The 21,142-nt window shown below is 45.2% G+C and overlaps 1 protein-coding gene across 1 annotated transcript in view; it reads left to right on the forward strand.

Moving 5' to 3' along the window:
• The window catches only part of PAPPA (pappalysin 1), a 236,225-nt gene that overhangs the window by 13,040 nt on the left and 202,043 nt on the right, over positions 1 to 21,142 (forward strand). The window contains exon 2 of the mRNA XM_083597139.1: positions 18,775 to 19,846. Coding sequence (XP_083453265.1) covers positions 18,775 to 19,846 — 1,072 coding nt within the window. The remainder of the gene's footprint in view (positions 1 to 18,774; positions 19,847 to 21,142) is intronic.

Here is a 21,142-nt window from a genome sequence, read left to right on the forward strand (position 1 = left end):
TGTTTTTAACCTCTCCTATATCTCCTATGAGGGATGCGAGTGGTGCTGTAGTCTAAACCACAGAGCCTAGGGCTTGCCGATCAGAAAGTTGGCGGTTCGAATCCCCACAATGGGGTGAGCTTCCGTTGCTCAGTCCCAGCTCCTGCCAACCTAGCAGTTCGAAAGCATGTCAAAGTGCAAGTAGATAAATAAGTACTGGGAAGGTAAATGGTGTTTCTGTGTGCTGTTCTGGGTTCACCAGAAGTGGCTTAGTCATGCTGGCCACATGACCCAGAAAAACTCTCTGCGGACAAATGTCGGTTCCCTTGGCCAGTAAAGCGAGATGAGCGCCGCAACCCCAGAGTCATCCGCGACTGGACTTAACGGTCAGGGGTCCCTTTACCTATATCTTCTAATCTATATTATGATAAAATAGGAAAATCTAAATTTAGACTTGCTCACCATGAAGGGGCGAAGGAGCAAAATAACATATGCTCTGCCATCCCTTGGTGTAAACTCTTAATTTCTGAACACCATTCTGAGTTGGGATTTGGCGGGTCATGTGAGTTGTTGAAGTTGTTCTTCAGGATTCAGCCAACTCCTTCATGGCTCTATCTCAGCCTTCCTCAACATAAAAGGTAAAGGTAAAGGTACCCCTGCCCGTACGGGCCAGTCTTGACAGACTCTAGGGTTGTGCGCTCATCTCACTCTAAAGGCCGGGAGCCAGCGCCATCCGCAGACACTTCCGGGTCACGTGGCCAGTGTGACGAAGCTGCTCTGGCAAGCCAGCACCAGCGCAGCACACGGAAACACCGTTTACCTTCCCGCTATAAAGCGGTACCTATTTATCTACTTGCACTTAGGGCTGCTTTCGAACTGCTAGGTGGGCAGGAACTGGGATCGAACGACAGGAGCTCACCCCGCCGCAGGGATTCGAACCACTGACCATACGATCGGCAAGTCCTAGGCGCTGAGGTTTTACCCACAGCGCCACCCGCGTCCCTTCCTCAAGATAGTGCCCTCCAAATCCCACTGACCCCAGCCAACATGCCCAATGGTCATAGATGATGGGAGTTTGAGTCCAGCAGTGTGTGTGTGCACGCGCACGTGTGTGCAGGCCACAGGTCCTCTATGCCAGAGATGTGTACATCTCACATCCTTCTCCACCTAAAAATGCCCGTTTCTCCAACACAACCTTTCTGGAGTTCTCTGTTCAAACGTTTCCCTGAACACACGTAGATGATAGGGAAACATAGGGAAACAGGAAGTAACTTTGTACTGAGTCAGACCATTGGTCCCGCTAGCTCAGTATCAATCACACTGATTGGCATTAATTCTCCGGGTTGTCAGGCCAGAGCTCTTTTGTAGCCCAACCTGAAGATTCCAGGGATTGAACCTGGGATCTTTTGTATGCAGTGTGGATGTTCTACCAAGCTTTTTACACATTGCCAACAAAGAGGAAAGGCATCACAGACAAAAAGAGGGTACCGTTTTGTGTGAAATTTTCATAAGCTAATGTATATGTATAGTGGCAACTTTAGAATAATGACAATAGACTGAACTAGAAATCTAGGATATCACACCACAGTGTGGAAGACTGTGACCAGTGTGCCTGCTGAGTCTGCTGTCCAGATGCTAACTGTGGATGGGCAACACCAAGGCCTCTGCGTCTCACACTTCTTTACCTTTTGTCTGGACTTCCATGAGACAGCCTTTCAAACTGAAGTGCATCCTCTCGAGAATAGGACACTTGGCTAGCTTTGCCTGCAGAAAGGTGATCAGCATTTCCACTTTTAGATTAGTCTAACAAGCTGGCTTGGCCTCCAGGGTTTTGTAGGGCTGGGTCTGTGGCAATGGGCTTGTGGAATCAGCTGACAATGCAAAAGCTTGAGGCTGTGTGCCAGCTGACTTCTTTTGTCCTGCAGCTGCAGTCCTAGGATTTATATGGCCTAGTCTGCCTGATCTTCTGGGGCCCCAGTATGTTGGTGGCACAGAAGGCAAGATTCTAAAGACTGATTGAGACCCAATCTGGCACAGTATCTCCAGATTCTCAACCCACTCATCCCCTGTTTGTGGGGAACAGTTATATCAAGGATAGCAACTGCTGCGCTTTGCAAAAAAAAATGTCAAGCTTTTCTGCTCTCGGTGGGTTTTTCAGGCAGTTCACCATGGGTGGGGTCAGATCCAGGCAGAGAGAAAGAGAGAACAGGCCCCAAGGAGAATGTTTTGGCCTTGAAATGTCCCAACATAAAGTGGGGCCTTGAAATGTACATATTTTTGGCAATCTATAGTATCCTATAATGCACACCAAGGGCCTAGCTCTGCTCTCAATTACTCTGGATTTATAGGGAGTAGGGGGGAGGGATGAACCCATGGAACAAAGGTTAGTGGCGCTTCCCTGATGCGTGTGCGGGCGTAACTGCAAACTGAAATAGGCTCGAGATTTATGGGGATCGCCAGGGGAAATCAGTGTTGTGTGGAGGAGCGCCCTTGTCAGTCGGGCCGGGACCTCTGTTTGCTGTGGAGAATGATTTAATTTGGGTGTGTTGTGCTTTCAGCGGCTGGAAGCGGGAAACGCTTCTCCAAGATGGGCCTGTTTGCTTTTATACCTTCACCTATCGTATTCCTATTGGGCTTGTAAAAAAACAAAAATACACCCCCCCACACCACACACAAAAAGACCAGGCAACGGACAAGTTATACAGTAAGTCCTTTGTGTGTCTGTGAGGAGAAACACACATGTGAAGCTTTTGCTCTAAGCTTGCTTTCTAACTCTGTTCTAAATTGCAGTCTCCAGGATTATTATCTCCTCTCCCGTTTACAAACATGTACCACAGGGGGAATCCAGAAGGAAAGATGATGGTTAACAAAATGAAAACCACCACCCCTCTCCTTCTCTGGGTTTTTCAGTCAGCGGGTCTACAGGGTATTTCCAATAGTGCACCCATACCCCCCAACATTTCTCAGATGAAAACAGGGACATACTATTCCTTAATAATACAGGGTGATTCATAATGAAGTATACAGTTTCCATTTATAGCGAATGGAAACTGTATACTTCATTATGAATCACTATATATATAAAACTTCATGCTCTCCAACATTTCTCTGATGAAAATAGGGGCATATTAAAAGCAGGAGATTCTGGAATCAAATCAGAAACCAGGATGGCGTCTGCAAATCCAAGACTGTCCCTGGAAAATAGGGACACTTGGAGGGTCTGTCCGCTTGTAGAAATCTGTTTGGCAGATCATGACTATCTGCCTGTCTAAAGGTCTGTCTTGTGCATCTACCCTTCCATCATGTGGAAGAAGATTCTTAAGCATGTGCAGAAAATAGGGGGTGGGGGCTGACAACAACCCACCACCAAAGCAACCACTTAAAAATGATTTGAAAATCCAAGTAAGGGGTGTTTAATGCAACATGGAATCTGTGTACAGAAATATCTGACCTGTGCACTTGTACAGGAATTCACATATAATATGTAAGCCCTGTTCAGATGTTACACTGAACACTGGCACAAGCTCTCTCTACATAATGTGCAAGGGAACACTTGTTGATTTGTGTAGCTCAACTGTTGTGTTCACAATCTATACACCCATTGAATATTACATGAAACTGAACTAGTGAGCAGTGATTTATGTACATAGATTATATACTCATTTAATGTAATGTGTGGACCCTCCTAACAGTTGGCTGTACAGATGAATAAGTGTGCATGCATTCAAACTTGTATGTGTGTAGAGACAACTTGTACCTGTGTTCAGTTTAACATGAACAACTGTCCAGATATCTCACCCCAGGTATTGGAGATAGATGAATCAGCCCATTTCTATTTGGGGTTAGTTTCGCATGTACTCAATCATAGATCTGTTCCAATGCATTTTTGTAGGGTTTTAAAATTCACATTTAAATTGTACACATTTTCCCCTAACATATGCCTTCAGTATACACAATATACTTTGTATGCCTTTCCCCCCATTAAATACATGGGGTTGCATCCAACTAAGTTCTGCACAGAGTAGACCCACAGAAACTATTGGATCCAAGTTAATCATGCCAATTAATTTCAGTAGTACTTGGTTGGATACGACCCATATTTTATACACATTTAAAAAATCAAATCTTAATTGCACCTGAGTAATCCAGTTGATAGATGTGTTCTAATTAGCATGTAGGTCTGTGACCAGCAAATTAGGTAGGTTGGCTTTAAAATGTGGACTGAACTTAGATATACAATACTCTGATAGGGGAGGCCTGTGATCTGTCTGTCATCTGGGCAGCCCAGAACCTCCATACACATTTCTCAGGTTTATGTCCCCAGAAGGTCACTTTGGTGCTACTAATACACTGGTTTGACTTCACCCCAAGAGTTGCACTCCATTGTTGCTTGAGACAGATGGATGCCAACAAAAACTCCTTAGTGTCAGGCTCACAGATTCACAATGGAAAGCTATTTGGACTGAGTTACGCTTAGAGTCCACCTCTGTGAAGATACGCAAAGCAGATTTAAAACTATTTCATAGGTGGCATTTCTGCCACCTCTCCTTTGTGTTGGAGAAGCTGTCCTATGAAAGGCAGCCTGTATCATTTATGGTGATCCTGCGAAAAAGCTTTTAATTTCTGGAGAGCAGTTTTTGCTACTGTAAGCAAGATTATGTAACAGTCTGTGGTATCTGACTCCACTCTAGCACTCTTCTATATCTTCAGAGAGGGAATGCGTGACTTCATAAAGATTTGGTCCTAAAACTGTTGCTGGCTGCTAAGCTCAAAGTAGCCTCCAACTGGAAAGATCCCATAAATCTCTCCATAAACGCATGGCATGCTAGGATCTGGTAATTAGCTTTAGATGAAAAGCCGACTCAGCGACTTAGAGAAACTTGGGGTGAAATTAAAACTGACAAATTTGCATCAATATGGTTTCAGTCACTAATATATGCAAACACAAAAGACAAAAACTTTCACTCACCTGTCTCCCAATTTTCTTTCTGGCACGATCCTTTTACCCCAAACCAATAACTGCAATAGCACATGCCTTTCAACAGTCAGATCTCTATGTATTTCCTGATTTGGCATATTCTTCCTTAACTGTTTTACATTTATTCTATTACATTGTTATTTTTTGAAAAATTCAATAAAAATCCATTTTAAAAATGTGGACAGAACAAATTCCTCCACAATTCCAACCAGGGACAGAGCCGATTTTTCTAGTTGCTACTAAATCACTTTTGGGGACATGAGAAAGATGCTTTAAAAATGTCCAGAAACATTGTGCTAGAGATGCAGCTTTTCTAGTTCCATAGTTGGATGGGACCCCAAAGAATCATCTAGTCCAACCCCTGCACTTGAAAGGAGTAGCAAAGATCAGCAGCTTACCTAATGGGCAGCTAGAATTAAGAAGTTTAACCTTGATTCAATAATAAAATCATGTAAAGGTAAAGGGACCCCTGACCATTAGATCCAGTCGTGGCCAACTCTGGGGTTGCAGTGCTCATCTCGCTTTATTGGCCAAGGAAGCCGGCGTACAGCTTCTGGGTCATGTGGCCAGCATGACTAAGCTGCTTCTGGCGAACCAGAGCAGTGCACGGAAACAGAGTTTACCTTCCCGCCAGAGCAGTACCTATTTATCTACTTGCACTTTGACGTGCTTTCGTTCTGCTAGGTTGGCAGGAGCAGGGACTGAGCAATGGGAGCTCACCCCATCGCGGGGATTCGAACTGCCGACCTTCTGATTGGCAAGTCCTAGGCACTGTGGTTTAACCCACAGCGCCACCCGCGTCCCCAATAAAATCATATAGCATCCAGCAAAATGCACTATAATTGTTACAATGGACACAAAAATATAAAGTGGTCCACCAAGACCCTAAACAATTTTCAAGTGGTTTATGCGGAGGGAGGGAGGACACTGAGCTGGGGCATTCCATGTTGCCTCAGCGTTATGGTTTCCAAACTGTGCTGTAAGGAACTTGGACTTTCTTTGGAATATTAGCTGTGGTAGGGCTGTAGCTGTTGGAGCTCACAGAGTCCCCAGAGCTGCTCCTCTGCCTTGTTTGTGGACAATTTTTTTATGACCTCCCAAAAAATGTTCTTTGATTAAAAGCTCAACAACTTTTGTTGAGCCACTGATGAGATCTTCACTTCATGAAATATGGCAACCCGACTTCTCATTCCCAGCCTGTTATGTGAATCTATAGGTTCTTCTTTGCCCCTTGTTTTCATTTACTAGCCTCTCATCCTGGTGTTCATTTGTCATTGGTCCTTCTTTTGCCGTCTCAGAAGATCATACAGGAAAAAAGAGGGGGCTATTTTGTGGGATGGCACATTTGTAAAAAAAAAGAAAAGACCAAAACCCTGCAGAGCTACCCTAATATTATTCTGAAAAAGCCACTTTTAATGGCAAACATTGTTTGCATTTTCATTACCCTTGCCCAAACCAGCCATGTCCCATAGCAACACAGCCACAACTCCCGACGTACACCCAGCTCAGTTGCTCTGGTTTCCTTTCCATGCTACACTGCATAAGATTGCAGTGCATGCCTAAGAAAACTCAAAGCTGCCTTATGTTGAGTCGGAGAGGGGTCTTCCCCAGTCCTGCCGAGAGTCTTTAACGAGAGACTGAAACTGTAACCTTCAGCTGGCAAAATTACATGATATTTATTTAAATATTTATAAGAAAATATAAGCAAGGTGGTGTGCAACTAGGAATGCAAGACGGAATTGTTTTGCATTCTGCCCTGCGTTCATCTCATTCATGTCATGTATATAAAAATAAATTTTGATGATATGCGAAGGAGCAGAGTAGCTTTCAGCTAGGGAGCTAAGTAACTCTTCTAGGTGATGGATAGCTTCTTTGTAAGGACTATATGTACAATGTCCAGACTCTTTATATTCAGAAGAACTTTACTTTCATAAACATATAACTGGTAATAATATATTTACATTCAAACATGGGTACGTTCTCACTTGAATTGTAGATGAAAGTCTTTTTCCTTAGACTTATAAATAAAAACTGTGTGGTGAGACTTGCACCAGAGTTTTACCTCACTCAGGCCTTATAGCTTCTTATAAGAGGTCTTTACTTTCACCTCAGCAATATTTTCTCTGTTCCTTACAGAGAGCTCCTGCACAGGTTTCTCCCAATTAATGTTTAGGGATCTTCCTGTGTATGTTTCACTTCAGACAGATCACACTGAAACAACACTGCCCTCAGCAGTATCCAGAGAAGCCTCTCAGCAGCCATTCTCTCCCCCCCCCCCCACACACAGAGGACAGAGAGCAATTAAAAACAACAGTTATTGGAATAACAGTCACAACAGAATGAAATGCTTCTCTCATGTAACTCACAGTCACATGAGAGCTACTGCCAGAGGGGGGCGGATCCATGTTCACATAAGTAAACATTCCCATTTTAAGAAATTAAATAATTATCCTTAACAATTCATAGAAATGTGGAGTTGGAAGGGACCCCAAGGGTCATCTAGTTGAACCCCCTGCACTGCAGGAATCACAATTAATCATCTTAAAAACCCACAATGAAGCTCTTACTGTCATAAAGTTCTTCATAATGCTTAATAGGAATCTCCTTTCTTGTCATTTGAATCTGTTGATTTGGGTCCTGCCTTCCGGAGCAGGAGAAAACAAGGCTTGCTCCATCTTCCATGTCACAGCCCTTCAGTCGTTTGAAGATGGCTATCTTATTGCCTCTCAGTCTTCTATTCTCCAGGTTACTCAACACTGTTTCCTTTCTACTGCAATTCATCTAATGTCAAAAAAGAATGTCAGTCACTTTGCTGTCTGCTGTGACAAATTTAGGTCACTTACGTAATTAAATATGTAAGTTATGTAAATTACATTGTCATTATGCCATTCCATCCTATAATTACAATGCAAAGGAAACACAATGCACATGGGAGGGGGGCTGCAATCAATTACGTATCATTTGCAAAGTGAAAGCAAAAGTGAGTACCAATGGTATTCACTGGCTTGATTTCCATTCTGGAAATGGGAGGAATAACCAAAAAAAGAAGGGAATTTCCACTTTTTGTTTGGAATTATCCACCATCCCCATGTGCAACATAAAACACACAATGTAACAATAACATAAATGCACAATAAGATATCAACAACTGCCTGGGCAGTACAATTTTTAACAGGTGTTAAAAGGAAGGCAGAGTGACTCCTGCCCAACTTCTGTTGAAGGTGAGAGCAGTTTGACCTTCAAATGGATGACCTCAGAAGGTCATGGACTCTCCTTCACTGGTTGCTTTTAAACAATGGTTGGATGGGTATTTTTCAGGGGTTCTTTAGTTGAGTTTGCCCTCAACCAGCCAACATCTACCTGCCTACTCACAACTGCTTTATATGGAGCTGCTGTTTTTGTGTGGAAAAGGTGGGTCTTGAATGCACTTTCTATTGGAGGGGATTATTTAGGGCCATTGTCAATTGCAATAACTCTTTTGCTCATAGGCCATAAGCTTCCCTGTGTGACCCTTGAGGCCACTTTACTGGTGTTAGCAATTATGCAGGTTGAATCTTTGCTTTGTTTACATTGACATTTTGAATTATTTAAGGGTCTCATTGAAGAATGTGATGGGGAAGAAGGGAGGGAAATTGAGAGGCTAAGTTATACCACACACACACACACACACACACACACACCACATACATATATACACATGCACACACACACAAACAAACCACAATGGGTTCAAAGTCATCCGAGGAAATCTCCTCCGAACTTGGGAAAGTGTTTGGGTGGATCCTCCTCGACTTTATCCAATTGCATGGAACATGGGAATACTTAACCCAAATCTGTCTCTTTTAATTATTTTCCTCTGGACAGATAAAAGCTTTCTATAGGTTCCTGTAGAATATTTGCGCTTTCAAGCGTTCCGCCGTGACTTTGATACTAAGCGATTAAAGCATGTGAGGAGAAAGAACACAGCCCCAACCTTTAACTCCTTGTTCATGGGCCTCTGACTGCCGCTTTGATTGTTGACCTAAATTCCCCTTTCATAACTAAGTCCTGTCACCTTTGGTTGTATTTTTCCAGCAAAGTGGGCAGTGACAACTTTCCAAAGTTATGGGGATAGTCCATCCCCCACTCTAACTTTTTCTTCCCAAGAATGCCTCCCCACTAATCTCGCCTCTCCACAACGCTCTTTGTATTTCCATCACCGCCCCTCCTTTGCTTCACTCTTAAAGGGTGATCTCCTAGCACAGTAACAAAACCAATAACTTGATGAAAAGTTTTATCAAAGATGAGGATTGCACCTGAAGGTGAAACAACAACAACATAAACAACAACAACAACAACAACAACAACAACAACAACAACAAAATTTTATTATTTATACCCTGTCCATCTGGCTGGGTTGCCCCAGCCATTCTGGGTGGTTTCCAACACATATAAAAACATAATAAAACATCAAACATTAAAAACGTCCTTATAGAGTACTGCCTTCAGATGTCTTCTAAAAGTTGTGTAGTTCTTTATTCCTTTGACATCTGATGGGAGGGCAGTCCACAGGAAAGGTGCCACTGCTGAGAAGGCCCTCTGCCTGGTTCCCTGTAACCTCACTTCTCACAGTGAGGGAACCACCAGAACGCCCGCTGAGTTGGACCTCAGTGTCCAGACTGAACAATGGGGGTAGAGATGCCATTTAGGGCTTCAAAAGTTAGCATCGACAATTTGAACTGTTCTCAGAAAAGTACTGAGAGCCAGTGTAGATCCTTTAGGACCACTGTTATATGATCCTGGCATCTGCTCCCAGTTACCAGTCTAGCTGCCACATTCTGGATTAGTTATAGTTTCCGAATCACCTTCAAAGGTAGCCCCACATAAAGTGCATTGCAGTAGTCCAAGCGGGAGATAACTAGAGCATGTACCACACTGATGAGACAGTGCACGGGCAAGTATGGTCCCAGCTAGCATACCAGATGGAGATAGTAGGCAGCGGCCCTGGACACAGAATTAACTTGCACCTCCATGGACAACTGTGAGTTCAAAATACCTCCATGCTGCGCGCCTGGTCCTTCAGGGGTGCAGTCACCCCATTCAGGACCAGGGAGACCCCCATACTCACCTGCCCCCTGTCCCTCAGAAACTGTACTTCTGTTTTCTCAGGATTCAACCTCAATCCATTGACCACCCTCCAAGTGCCTCCAGACACTCACACAAGATCTTCACCGCCTTCTGGTTCTGATTTAAAAGAGAGGTAGAGTTGGGTATCATCCACATAATGGTGAACACCCAGTCCACCCCCCCCGATGATCTCTCCCAGTGGCTTTATATAAATGTTGAAAAGCAGGGGGGAGAAGACGGAACCCTGAGGCACCCCACAAGTGAGAGCCCAGGGGTCTGAACACTCATCCCCCTACACCACTTTCTGGACACAGTCCAGGAGTAAGGTGTGGAACCGTTGCATAACAGTGCCCCCAGCTCCCAACCCCCCAGATGGTCCAGAAGGGTACCATGGTTGATGGTATCAAAAGTCACTGAGAGATCCAGCAGAACCAGGAAACAACTTTCAACTCAGTCCCTAGCACACCAGAGATCAACAACCAGTGCAACCAAGACAGTTTCAGTCCCATGATAGGTCCTGTATCCTGACTGGAGGGTACCCAAATGGTCTACATCCTCAGGACATGCCTGGAGTTTTTCAGCAACCACCCGTCCAATTACTTTGCTCAACCCCAGTAATAGATTATTTGAGACTAGGCAATAATTGGCCATAACGGCCAGGTCCAAAGATGTTTTTTAAGCAGTTTAATAACTGCTTCTTTAAGGGGGTCCAGGAAGACTCGCTTACAGAGGAAAGCATTTACCGCCCAACTTGGCTCACTTTTATGAGCCAGGATGGGCAAGGATCAAGCAGACAGGTGGTCAGTTTCACTCATCCAAGCAGCCTATCCACATCCTCTGAGGTAACAGGTTGGTATTGATCCCACGCAACTTGACTAGACAGAGCTGTGACACTCTCCTGCCCTAGCCCTATCATGGTGGAGTTTATTTCTTTCCAAATTTGATCGATTTTATCTGCAAAAAACTTTGCATGGCGAAGGTGGTTCTGTTAGACTATGAACCACCTGAAAGAGTTTCCTGGTACAGTTTTCCACAGATGCAATAGAGGCAGTTTTTCACCCTCACTATAGCCACTTGGTAGACTTGACATTGAGCTCTAACCCATGTTCGGTCTGATTTGGAATGGGTTTTTCACCACTGGTGCTCTAGCCATAACAGTGATTGTTTCATCACCCTCAGCTCCAGGGGAAACCACGGGGCCATCTGAGCTCCATGCAGTAAGAGAGGATGCTTCAGAGCCAGATAGTTGATATCCCTGGTCGCATTCCAACGGGCTTCCAGGAAATCAGCTGAGAGGCCATCAACATGGGATAATGTATCCCCTACCATTTGGACCCTTCACATTAGTCCCACCTCCCTGCAGAGGGGAAGGGTCACGGAGAAGTCTAGTTGCACCAGGAAGTGATCTGACCATGGCACTTCCTTTGTTCCACTGGAACTTAGTGTCAGACCACCCATGTGATCTGGGTGCACAGAGGTAAACACCATGTCTAAGGCATGTCCACAGCTATGAGTAGGGCCAGATTTATTCAAGAACAGCCCCATGCAGGCCATGCTTTCCACAAAGTCCCAAGCAGCCCCTTGTAAGGTTGTGTTAGCATCGAAGTTAAAATCACCTAGGACCACCAGACTAGGTGTCTCTAGGAGAACATCTACCACGACCTGAAGCAGCTCAGGCAGGTAATCCTTGGTGCAGATGGAAGATCGGTGCACCAGCGGGAATCCTGTACTGCCCCTAAAAGAAACTTATACTAAGTACATGATCTAATAACATCAAAAAGAACCCATATATTTAGCTCAATTTATCTGTTTTAACATGTGTAGAAAACATATACATCATTATTCACAGAATGGTCTAACATATATATTTAAATTTTAAGTAGGGGGTGGGTTACATATAAATAACTGATGTCTCAGGATATAATTTTTTGATTTAAAAAAATCGTTAAACACCACAAGCAACAAATAAAACCACACAAAGTTTTTTCAGTTACAAGCATGTACAAAGCAAAACATAGTGCAGAAGCAAGAAAAGTATTCATCAATGTGATATTGTAAACACTCCGCTCTCATGCATGTGAAGGTTCTTATCACAGGAATCCTGTGCCTCATGCTTTACTCCTCTTGCGGGGACCTCGGGGCCTCTCTGCGCAGGGGTTTGAGAGACTGGGGGTGGAGAGTTTGCTGTCCCTTATTTATGAAGGAGTAGAACAGAAACCAAGCCTCCTTAGACCTGTCCCTCTTTGAGACTCCCCTTATAACTCTCTTTCTCTCCAGAAAGTAATCTGAGAGAGTTGTGTCCCAAATATAATTAATCCAGGTCTCCATTTGAGGCTCTGATTTGGCTTTCCAGTGACAAACAACAGCCAGCTGCTGCTAACAACAACAAAAACTAAGTCCCTGTGTTTAATTCTTGAGTTTGGGTCACTTTCCAGCCATAATAGAGCTAAGGATAGGTTAGACATCAATTCCTGGCCTGTGATGGAAGAGATACAATTTCAGTGTGAATCACTCATATGATTAATAAATGGCCACCAGACAGTTTCAAAAGCCTCAAGAGCAGCTTTACCTGTTTGTACCTTTAAATGATGTGCTAATTCCCACCCTACCCTCAATAAACGCTTTTTGCACCATGCCTCTCAAGTCAGATTATGTGCATCCTTCCGGTTGTGGGTGCTAACCAAAAATGCAATAATGAATCAGAGCCTTTGTGTGTAAATAACATGTTTGATCAGAAAATATGGAAAGAGGACACAACCCGGGAGTGGGACCTCAATCTCTGAAATAATACCAATTTCTCCTTGCCAAAGGTGTAGAGGAGGCCATGGCCCAGGGTGCACATTTTGGGGGGGGGGGCAATCAGGTGCCCCCATGACAGGCACAGAGCTCTGGCAGCTGAGGCATGGCAGAAGACAGGTTGGTTTAGTGGTCAGGTGGATGGAGGCAGCGGGCAGAGTGTTTGTTGGAGGTGGGCTCTGTTCACCCACCATATGAGCTCTGCACACACACCCTTGGCATTTGCCCCTACCCCAGCTGTCCAGTCCACTGGGGGGGGGTGCAACATTTGCCCCATCCTGGGTTCCAGCAACCCATGCTATGCCGCTGCTCCTTGGACCAGTTTCCAGAATTTCTGCTTCTTTAAGGTGGCTCCAATCCACCTTTTCAGCAGCCAAGACTGCTGCTGCTGCAGCAGCAGCAAGAAGCATGTCGGGGTGCAGCTGCTGTCACAGGGCCTAATGAGGGGCCTCTTGAGGCTCAGGAGCTTAAATAAGCACAGGGGAAGCAATTAAATGGAATGTGAAAAGTGGCTTCGTGGAGTGGGAAAGAGGAGCAGACGGGCTGTAGCTCAACAGCAGAGATTTTGCCTTGCATGCAGAAAGTCCCAAATTCAATTCCCTGGCATCTCAAGGCAAGGCTAGGAGAGCCTCTGCATGAAAACCTGGATGAAAAACCCCACCCACTGCAGTAAAGTGGGGCCACACTGCGCTGCCAGCCTGGGCATGCACTGGGGAGCCTGGCTGGCCAACTGCTTTGAAGGGTGCGTTCACAGTGCCCAGCAAGCCCAGCACTGCTTTCTGAGATTTGCAAAAGCAGCGAGGGGCTGGCAGGCCACATGCCTGTTGCGTCCTTCTCAAGCCACCCTCCAGTGGCCACATCCAGTGCTAGATTACCAAATAGGCAGAGTAGATACCGTCCTATGGGCTCCACATCTTTTAGGGGCCCTGCAAGAACAGGTCAAAATAATGTTGATTTGATCTTGAAATAAAACAACAAAAATGTATTAGAGATAATTTTTGAGGGGGTGTGTGTGCGAGATTTCAATTGCCTAGGAGCCCCACAGGGTTTAATCTCACACTGGCCACGTTATCCCTGAATCCCTCATATCTCTCATTGAGATCCTTGGTGGTAGTCCTGGCACTAAGAAATCATAGAGCTGGAAGGGGCCCAATTATGGCTCTGATAGAACTTACGAAACTATGATTGTACTGCCTGGAAAGGACATGTGGAGCTGGGGGACCTGATCCTGTACCTAGCACTAAGCCTCAATAGATAGCGAGTAGCCGCACTTGTCTGGTCCTCCACTGCAGTTTGGTTTTGAGCTTATTCTCCCTTAGAGCCCATGGACCACAGAGCATATAATGCACCACTGCTACAGAGCAGCCCTACTGCCCTGCTTTACAGAGGTCTACCTAGTTTATGAAGGGCTCTCCAGTCAATATAAAGGACACTAAGAAGGGAGACAGCAATGCAGGGTGGGGGGTGTTCATCATTGAATTTCCTCAACAGTTAGCACCTGGGCAACTGACTTGAGTGAGCAAGCCAGGCAGCTGATTGCAGTTTTTCATCTAGTCCAACCCCACTGCAATGCAGGAACCATGGGCTTTTGTGGTGGTTTTTTGTTTTGTTGGTTTGGTGATATGTTAAAAAGGTAAAGGTAAAGGTAACCCTGCCCGTACGGGCCAGTCTTGACAGACTCTAGGGTTGTGTGCTCATCTCACTCTAGAGGCCGGGAGCCAGCGTTGTCTGCAGACACTTCCGGGTCACGTGGCCAGCGTGACGAAGCTGCTCTGGCGAACCGGCACCGGAGCAGCACACGGAACGCCGTTTACCTTCCCGCCGGAGCGGTACCTATTTATCTACTTGCACTTAAGGGTGCTTTCGAACTGCTAGGTGGGCAGGAGCTGGGACCGAACGACGGGAGCTCACCCCGCCGCGGGGATTCGAACCGCCGACCATGCGATCGGCAAGTCCTAGGCGCTGAGGTTTTACCCATAGCGCCACCCGCGTCCCTCTTTTCAACATTTTGGTGATATGTTATGTTACCCTAAAAGTACATTGGGAAATGCCCCTGAGTGGTAAGAATGGAAGCAGTGGGCTCAGGTCTCCTTCCTGGTATGCCCCTTTTATACTTCTCTACCCACCCCAGGCTTGAACATGACTGGGGATGATGAGATCTCTTCTTCCCCCTCCTCTTTCTTACCTCCCCCGCTTTATGTTGCACATTTTTTGTTATCTAGTGTGGAAAACAAATTATGAGATCAATACCAGCACCCCAAATGCACAGACAAACCCACACACCACCACCACCACTGGGTTGATCTTGGGCTAATTTTGGATCTTTGAAACTGGAAATTAAAAACCACAAAATTCTTCTAGAACATAATCCAAAGGATCTACAAGTTGTGAAGCTGGTGGAAAAGAAATTCAATTCAGTTCACATGCAAAGGCAAACCTACCTCATTCATACTTTCTGGAACAATACATGAACCACAATGCGGCCAGCCTTTGAAATTTGCACTGCTCTGAATTTTGCAATGCAGTTTTCCAGCCCAGCAATGTGTACAAAAATGCATATGCTAGATTAAAGTGTGCTGTGCGTACACATTCATACAGCAACATATCAACATATAAACAACAACATAAAAATGTCTAATAAGTTTGGGGAAATTGCCTATTAAGATAAATTTGGACTAAAATGCTGATAAATTTCCATGAGGATTTTTTTTTTAATGGCAAACTGATGTGGAAATGTAAAGAACAGAACTTAAGTCTGCAAGGAAAGATGGAGTCTGAGAGAAACTGAAATTGTCAGCGAGAAGGCAACTGGTGTATGTCGAACCCTGCAGTTTTTTCATTTTTGTAGCTTCAGTAACCTTCCCATGCCTGATACACACTATGGATTATATTCAGTGTCAGTTCTACTCAGAGGAGACCCACAGAAAGTAATGCACATTACTAACTTAGGGCCATTCATTTAAAGTAGTCTTCTCTGAGTCAAAATTAATTCAACTCTATCGAAATTAATGGGTTGTATACTGCCAAGTTCAACTCAGAGTAGAACAATTTAAATGAGTGCACCTAAGTTAGCAATGTCCATCAGTGTCAGTGATCTACTCTGAGTAGGACTAAATTGGATACAGCCCATCAGTTTCAGTGGGCTGTATCCAACTACTCAGAGTAGACCCATTAAAAATAATGGAACTAAGCCATGTTCATTATTTGCAGTGGGTGTACTCCGAGTCGGATACAGTGGATTGGATAACATTTTGGAATATATGCAGGTATGCATTTTTTAAAAAGTAATAAAATAGCACTCCAAAGAGTCTACCCCAGGGGTCAGCAAACTTTTTCAGCAGGGGCCCAGTCCACTGTCCCTCAGACCTTGTGGGGGGCTGGACTATATTTTGAAGGGGGTGGGTGAATGATGCAAGAGCACCACCAGCCCCGGTGGCTGCTTACCTGTGTCTTGTGAGCAGCAGGGGCTGGCAGCGGCAGCAGAGGGATGTTGAGTGGTGCACAAAAGGGCTCTGGAGAGGGGCTGCTTAAAATGGCGGCCACTCGAGCGCTGCTGCTGCTGGCACCGACAAAGCCCCGCCCCCTTCCTCCTCTAGGCAGGGCAGGGAGAAGCCCAGAGGAGGGAGGGAGCAGGCGCTGCCACCACTGCCGCCGTGTGAGGGAGAGGGAAAGAACGTGCACGCTGGCGATCCACGCGACAATTCCCAGACTATCCATGGGCCCGATCCAGAAGGCAATTGGGCCTGATCCGGCCCATGGACCTTAGTTTGCCTATCCATGATCTGCTACTTTGAATAGGACCAGTATTGGATACAAGCCTTAGCTTTAATTCAGATACCAGGACAAAGCCGCTTATCTGTCTCCCCTCCCCTCCTTGCACCATACTGATGACCAGCAGTCACAGTGTTCAGCTCCAATCTGGTCTTGAGTTGTGATTTAGCTTTGTTGTTTGTTAAAGTGTATGCACTTGACAGAGGAATAAGTACACTACGTAGCTGGCACCTCCCTTGCAAAGGCAAGAAGGGAAGGGACAAGAAAGAGCCCCTAGCAAAAATAACACTTCACAGAGCTGGTCTGGGAATGGGGGGGAGGGAGGAATTACTCTTCTGATAACCTTTGCTCAGCTGATGGTCTCCGAGTCCACAATTGTTGATAGAGAGGGATTGAGTGATTATGCTGAGAACACAAAGGGGCAGTGGGCTTCAGTTAAGGGAAGGATAGGGTGCAGAGGTGAGGGCTTAGTTGAGGGTGGGAGAGGGGTGGAAGAAGGAGAGCATGAGCCAGTTTAAGAAGAACCGTGCAGGATTAATCCAAAAACCCATCTAATCCAGTATCCTGTTCTCACAGTGGCCAACTCAGTCTCCTATGAAAAGCCTGCACCAGGACCTGAATGCAATCACCCTTTCTTTGCTTTTGTTCCCCATTCAACTGTTATTCAGAAGGACATTGACTCTGATTCTGGAGGTTAGATACAGTCATAATGGCTTGTAGCTGCCAAGAGACATAGCCATTAATTTGTAAATGTGGCACTAGTCTACCTTACACTGCCTTTTGAAGCAGAGAATCTGCCTGTCTGGTGGGGAGAATGAAGGGTAAGCTGTGCGCTTTCAGTTTCTATCTATGCACATGGGTTTGCATAGGATATCCATAGGGTTGCCATATTTCAAAAAGTGAAAATCCAGACATTTAAGCAATTTCCACCCGGACACTCCATTTGACTGCCATATTCCGGCTATGTCCAGGAAATTCTGGACATATGACAACCCTAATATCCATGTCTTGTGGCTTTCTAGCAGATGTGTGCATTGATATTTTGATTTGCCTGCCAGGCATTATCTGGAGCCAACAACTCCATCCACTTCCCTCTCATTCATTTGTACACTAGGAACTTAGGAACCCCTCTTATACTGAGTCACACCATTGGTTCAACTAGCTTCGTATTGCCTATACTGACTGGCAGAGACTTTCCAGGATTTCAAGCAAGGAGCACCTTCCAGTCTTACCTGGGGATGCTAGGATTGAAACTGGGACCTTTGACATGCTCTAACCCCTGAATCACAGTCCCTTCTCTCTTCCATTTGGTTGCTCTGTAGCTGGTATTCATTGACATGCTGCTTCTGATACTAGAGGTAATATATGACTATTATAACTAGAAGGCCACTAAGAGTTTTATCCTCCGTGAGTTTGCCTAATATGGTTTTGAGATTTGGGTGGATTGGTACAGAAATCCCATCTACCTTGAGTTGGTGTGCCCTCTGTAAGACATTTACACCAATTCCTTCCAAAATACTACTGCACCAGCTAGCAGGGTTTATTGTGAAAAGAAACCCCAGATTTTCTTTCTGTTGCTATCTGATTACTTCTGATGCAATGTGGTTTCATCTGTTAAAGGAACTTAGATAAGTATACTTCTATGGTACAGCCTTTTTTTTTTAAAGGTTTAGCAACCATGGACTGTTCCTTCTCAATCCCCCCCCCCCATGAACTCAGGGGATTTTAATTTTGTGTGGGTGCTAAGAATTAACAAATGCATGTGTTTTGTGAGGATTTGGTCCAAACTAGTGACGTCAAGCTTACAGTTCAAGTGAAGTTAATGAGATTTCTTACTGTAATTTCACCACTAAGCAATTGCAAAGGATTTCTGGCCCCTAGACAAAGAATTGGGTGTCCCATTTACGTCATATGCCTCTAGAAGTTCTTGACCTTTTGCTGCAATATTGAAATGATTTCTCCCATTTATGGTCACGTGTTCACAAAAGGGTTCAGTGCTCCTTGTCTTCATGCCAACCGGTTTATTGTGAAAATTGCTGTCTTTTGTAGATCGATGTAAATTTTGTAAATGTTGTGCTGTCATCACTCATATTTACTTCTGTTTATCTCTCTCCTCTCTCTCTCTTTTTGTGGGGGGCACTTAGGACTATATGACAAATGTTCTTACACCACCCGTGACCGAGGATGGGTCCTGGGGATTAACACCATCAGTGACCAGGGGAATAGAGAACCCCGCTTTTTCTTTTCCTTGAAGACGGACCGTGCCCGGAAGGTTACCACCATCACAGATCATCGTAACTACCTCGCAAACCAGTGGGTTCACCTAGCTGTCACTTACGATGGACGCCTGATGAAACTCTATGTGAACGGTGCTCAAGTGGCTACCAGTGGGGAGCAGGTAGGGAACATCTTTAGCCCTTTGACCTTGAAATGCAAAGTTCTCATGCTTGGTGGGAATGCCCTGAATCAGAATTACCGAGGCTACGTAGAACATTTCAGCCTTTGGAGAACAGCCCGGTGTCAGAAGGAGATTCTGTCTGACATGGCCATGGTGACTCATGAAGCAGATGCTCCTCTACCTCAGCTCGTTTTTCAGGAGACTTTACTGAATGTGAAAAGCATCTGGTCTCCGATGAAAGACAGCCCTAGTCTTCCTCAGATCGAATTCACTTCCCACCCTGGCTACCTGCTGGATACAAGCCTTGATCCTCCCTTATGTGGGCAAACTGTGTGTGACAACAAAGAGGTCATTGCCAGCTACAACAAGCTCCCAAACTTCCGTCACAAAAAGGTAGTCCGTTACCGAGTGGTGAATATCTATGATGACCACCATCACAACCCAACTGTTAGCCGTGAACAGATAGAATTTCAACACCAGCAACTGAACGATGCCTTCAGCCCTTACAACATCACATGGGAACTGGAGGTGCTGGAAGTAAAGAACTCTTCCCTCCGGCATCGCCTGATCCTGGCCAACTGTGAAATTAGCAAGATTGGAGATGACAGTTGTGACCCTGAATGCAACCATACCTTAACCGGGTATGATGGAGGGGACTGCCGGCACATGCGACACTCGTCATTCAACAAGAAGAAGCAGAATGGTGTGTGCGACATGGATTGTAACTTTGAGAGGTACAGCTTTGATGGTGGGGATTGCTGTAACCCAGAGATAACTGATGTCACCAAGACATGCTTTGATCCAGACTCTCCTCACAGGTAGGCACACTGCTGAGCATATAAGGTCCTTCTAATCATGCCAGGCCTGCCTATGTTCCCCTCATTCATATTCCCCTCACCCCAACACCTCTTCCCATGCCCGCAACAATTCATATTGATTTAATGATTCTCTTTTAAACTGACTCATAATGAATCAAGTTTTAGAATGCATGAGGAAATGCATTTTGTGTTCCTAGCTCTCATTATCAGTCCGTTTAGTTGGTTTGGGTTGGGTTGATGAGCAGCTCAGAGGGCCGTTTTGCACACACTTGAAAACTTCCTTAAAGTTTCTTGGGAATTGGTGTACAAACCTGACATCTTCATGTTCCCATGATGGGGCCCTTAGAGTGGAGGAGATTTATCTTGGCACAAATTAGCTGGGGCTTGGTGGGGGCACAGATCTAAGGAGGTTTGGTTGAGGCAAGCCTGGGTTTATAATGAGTTTAAAAACTGAGGGTGAATTGTAGGTTTTGCTTGATGACATGTATATAAATTTATTTCCCTGTACAGTCATACCTCGGGTTAAAGTCACTTCAGGTTGAGCGTTTTCAGGTTACGCTCCGCGGCGACCCAGAAGTAACGGAACGCATTACTTCCGGGTTTCGTTGCTCACGCATGTGCAGATGCTCAAAATGACATCATGTGCAGAAGCAGCAAGTTGTGACTCCCGCATGCGCAGACGCTGATTTGTTCTACTCAGGATGCAAATGAGGCTCTGGAACGGATCCCATTTGCATCCAGAGGTACCACTGTATTTGTGTGGGATTTTGTATGACTTGTATAAGTGGAGTCAGCTGCTCTAGAAGCAGTTCTTTTTGACGGGGGCCATGGTGGACACTGCCAGAGGTGGTTCTGGGATGGGGGCAGTCAAGCAGCAGCCACTCCCAGCTCAACCAGTGGTGTGGTCCTCTCTGTCTTGCCTCTCTCAGCCCAGTGGAAGTGTTGCTGATATAGGCAGGTTGGGGAAGGGAGGAAGCATTCAGTAATGAGTCCCAGCTGAGGCTATGGGGTGGGCCTCACCATCTCACCTCTTTCTGATACAGCTGGCTGGAAAGCCACTTATTTGCAGGGGAGGCCTCTAATTGAGAGCGGTGCTTAATCAAGAAAACATGATGGTTTTTCTGCCTAGATTTAGAACCAGCAGGATTTTGAAAAATATCTCCATCCTTGAGTTAAGAGTCACTTGGCGCTGTTTTATTTCACCTGCTCTCTCATGCACACCCTTGTGCCTTGGCTAGAGGTATTCAATGAATATTATCTTCTTTGTGGACAGAACAGAATCGCTCCCCAGGGCGA

Source organism: Podarcis filfolensis, assembly GCF_964270895.1.
Source record: "Podarcis filfolensis genome assembly, chromosome: Z".
In the NCBI taxonomy this organism is placed as follows: domain Eukaryota; kingdom Metazoa; phylum Chordata; class Lepidosauria; order Squamata; family Lacertidae; genus Podarcis; species Podarcis filfolensis.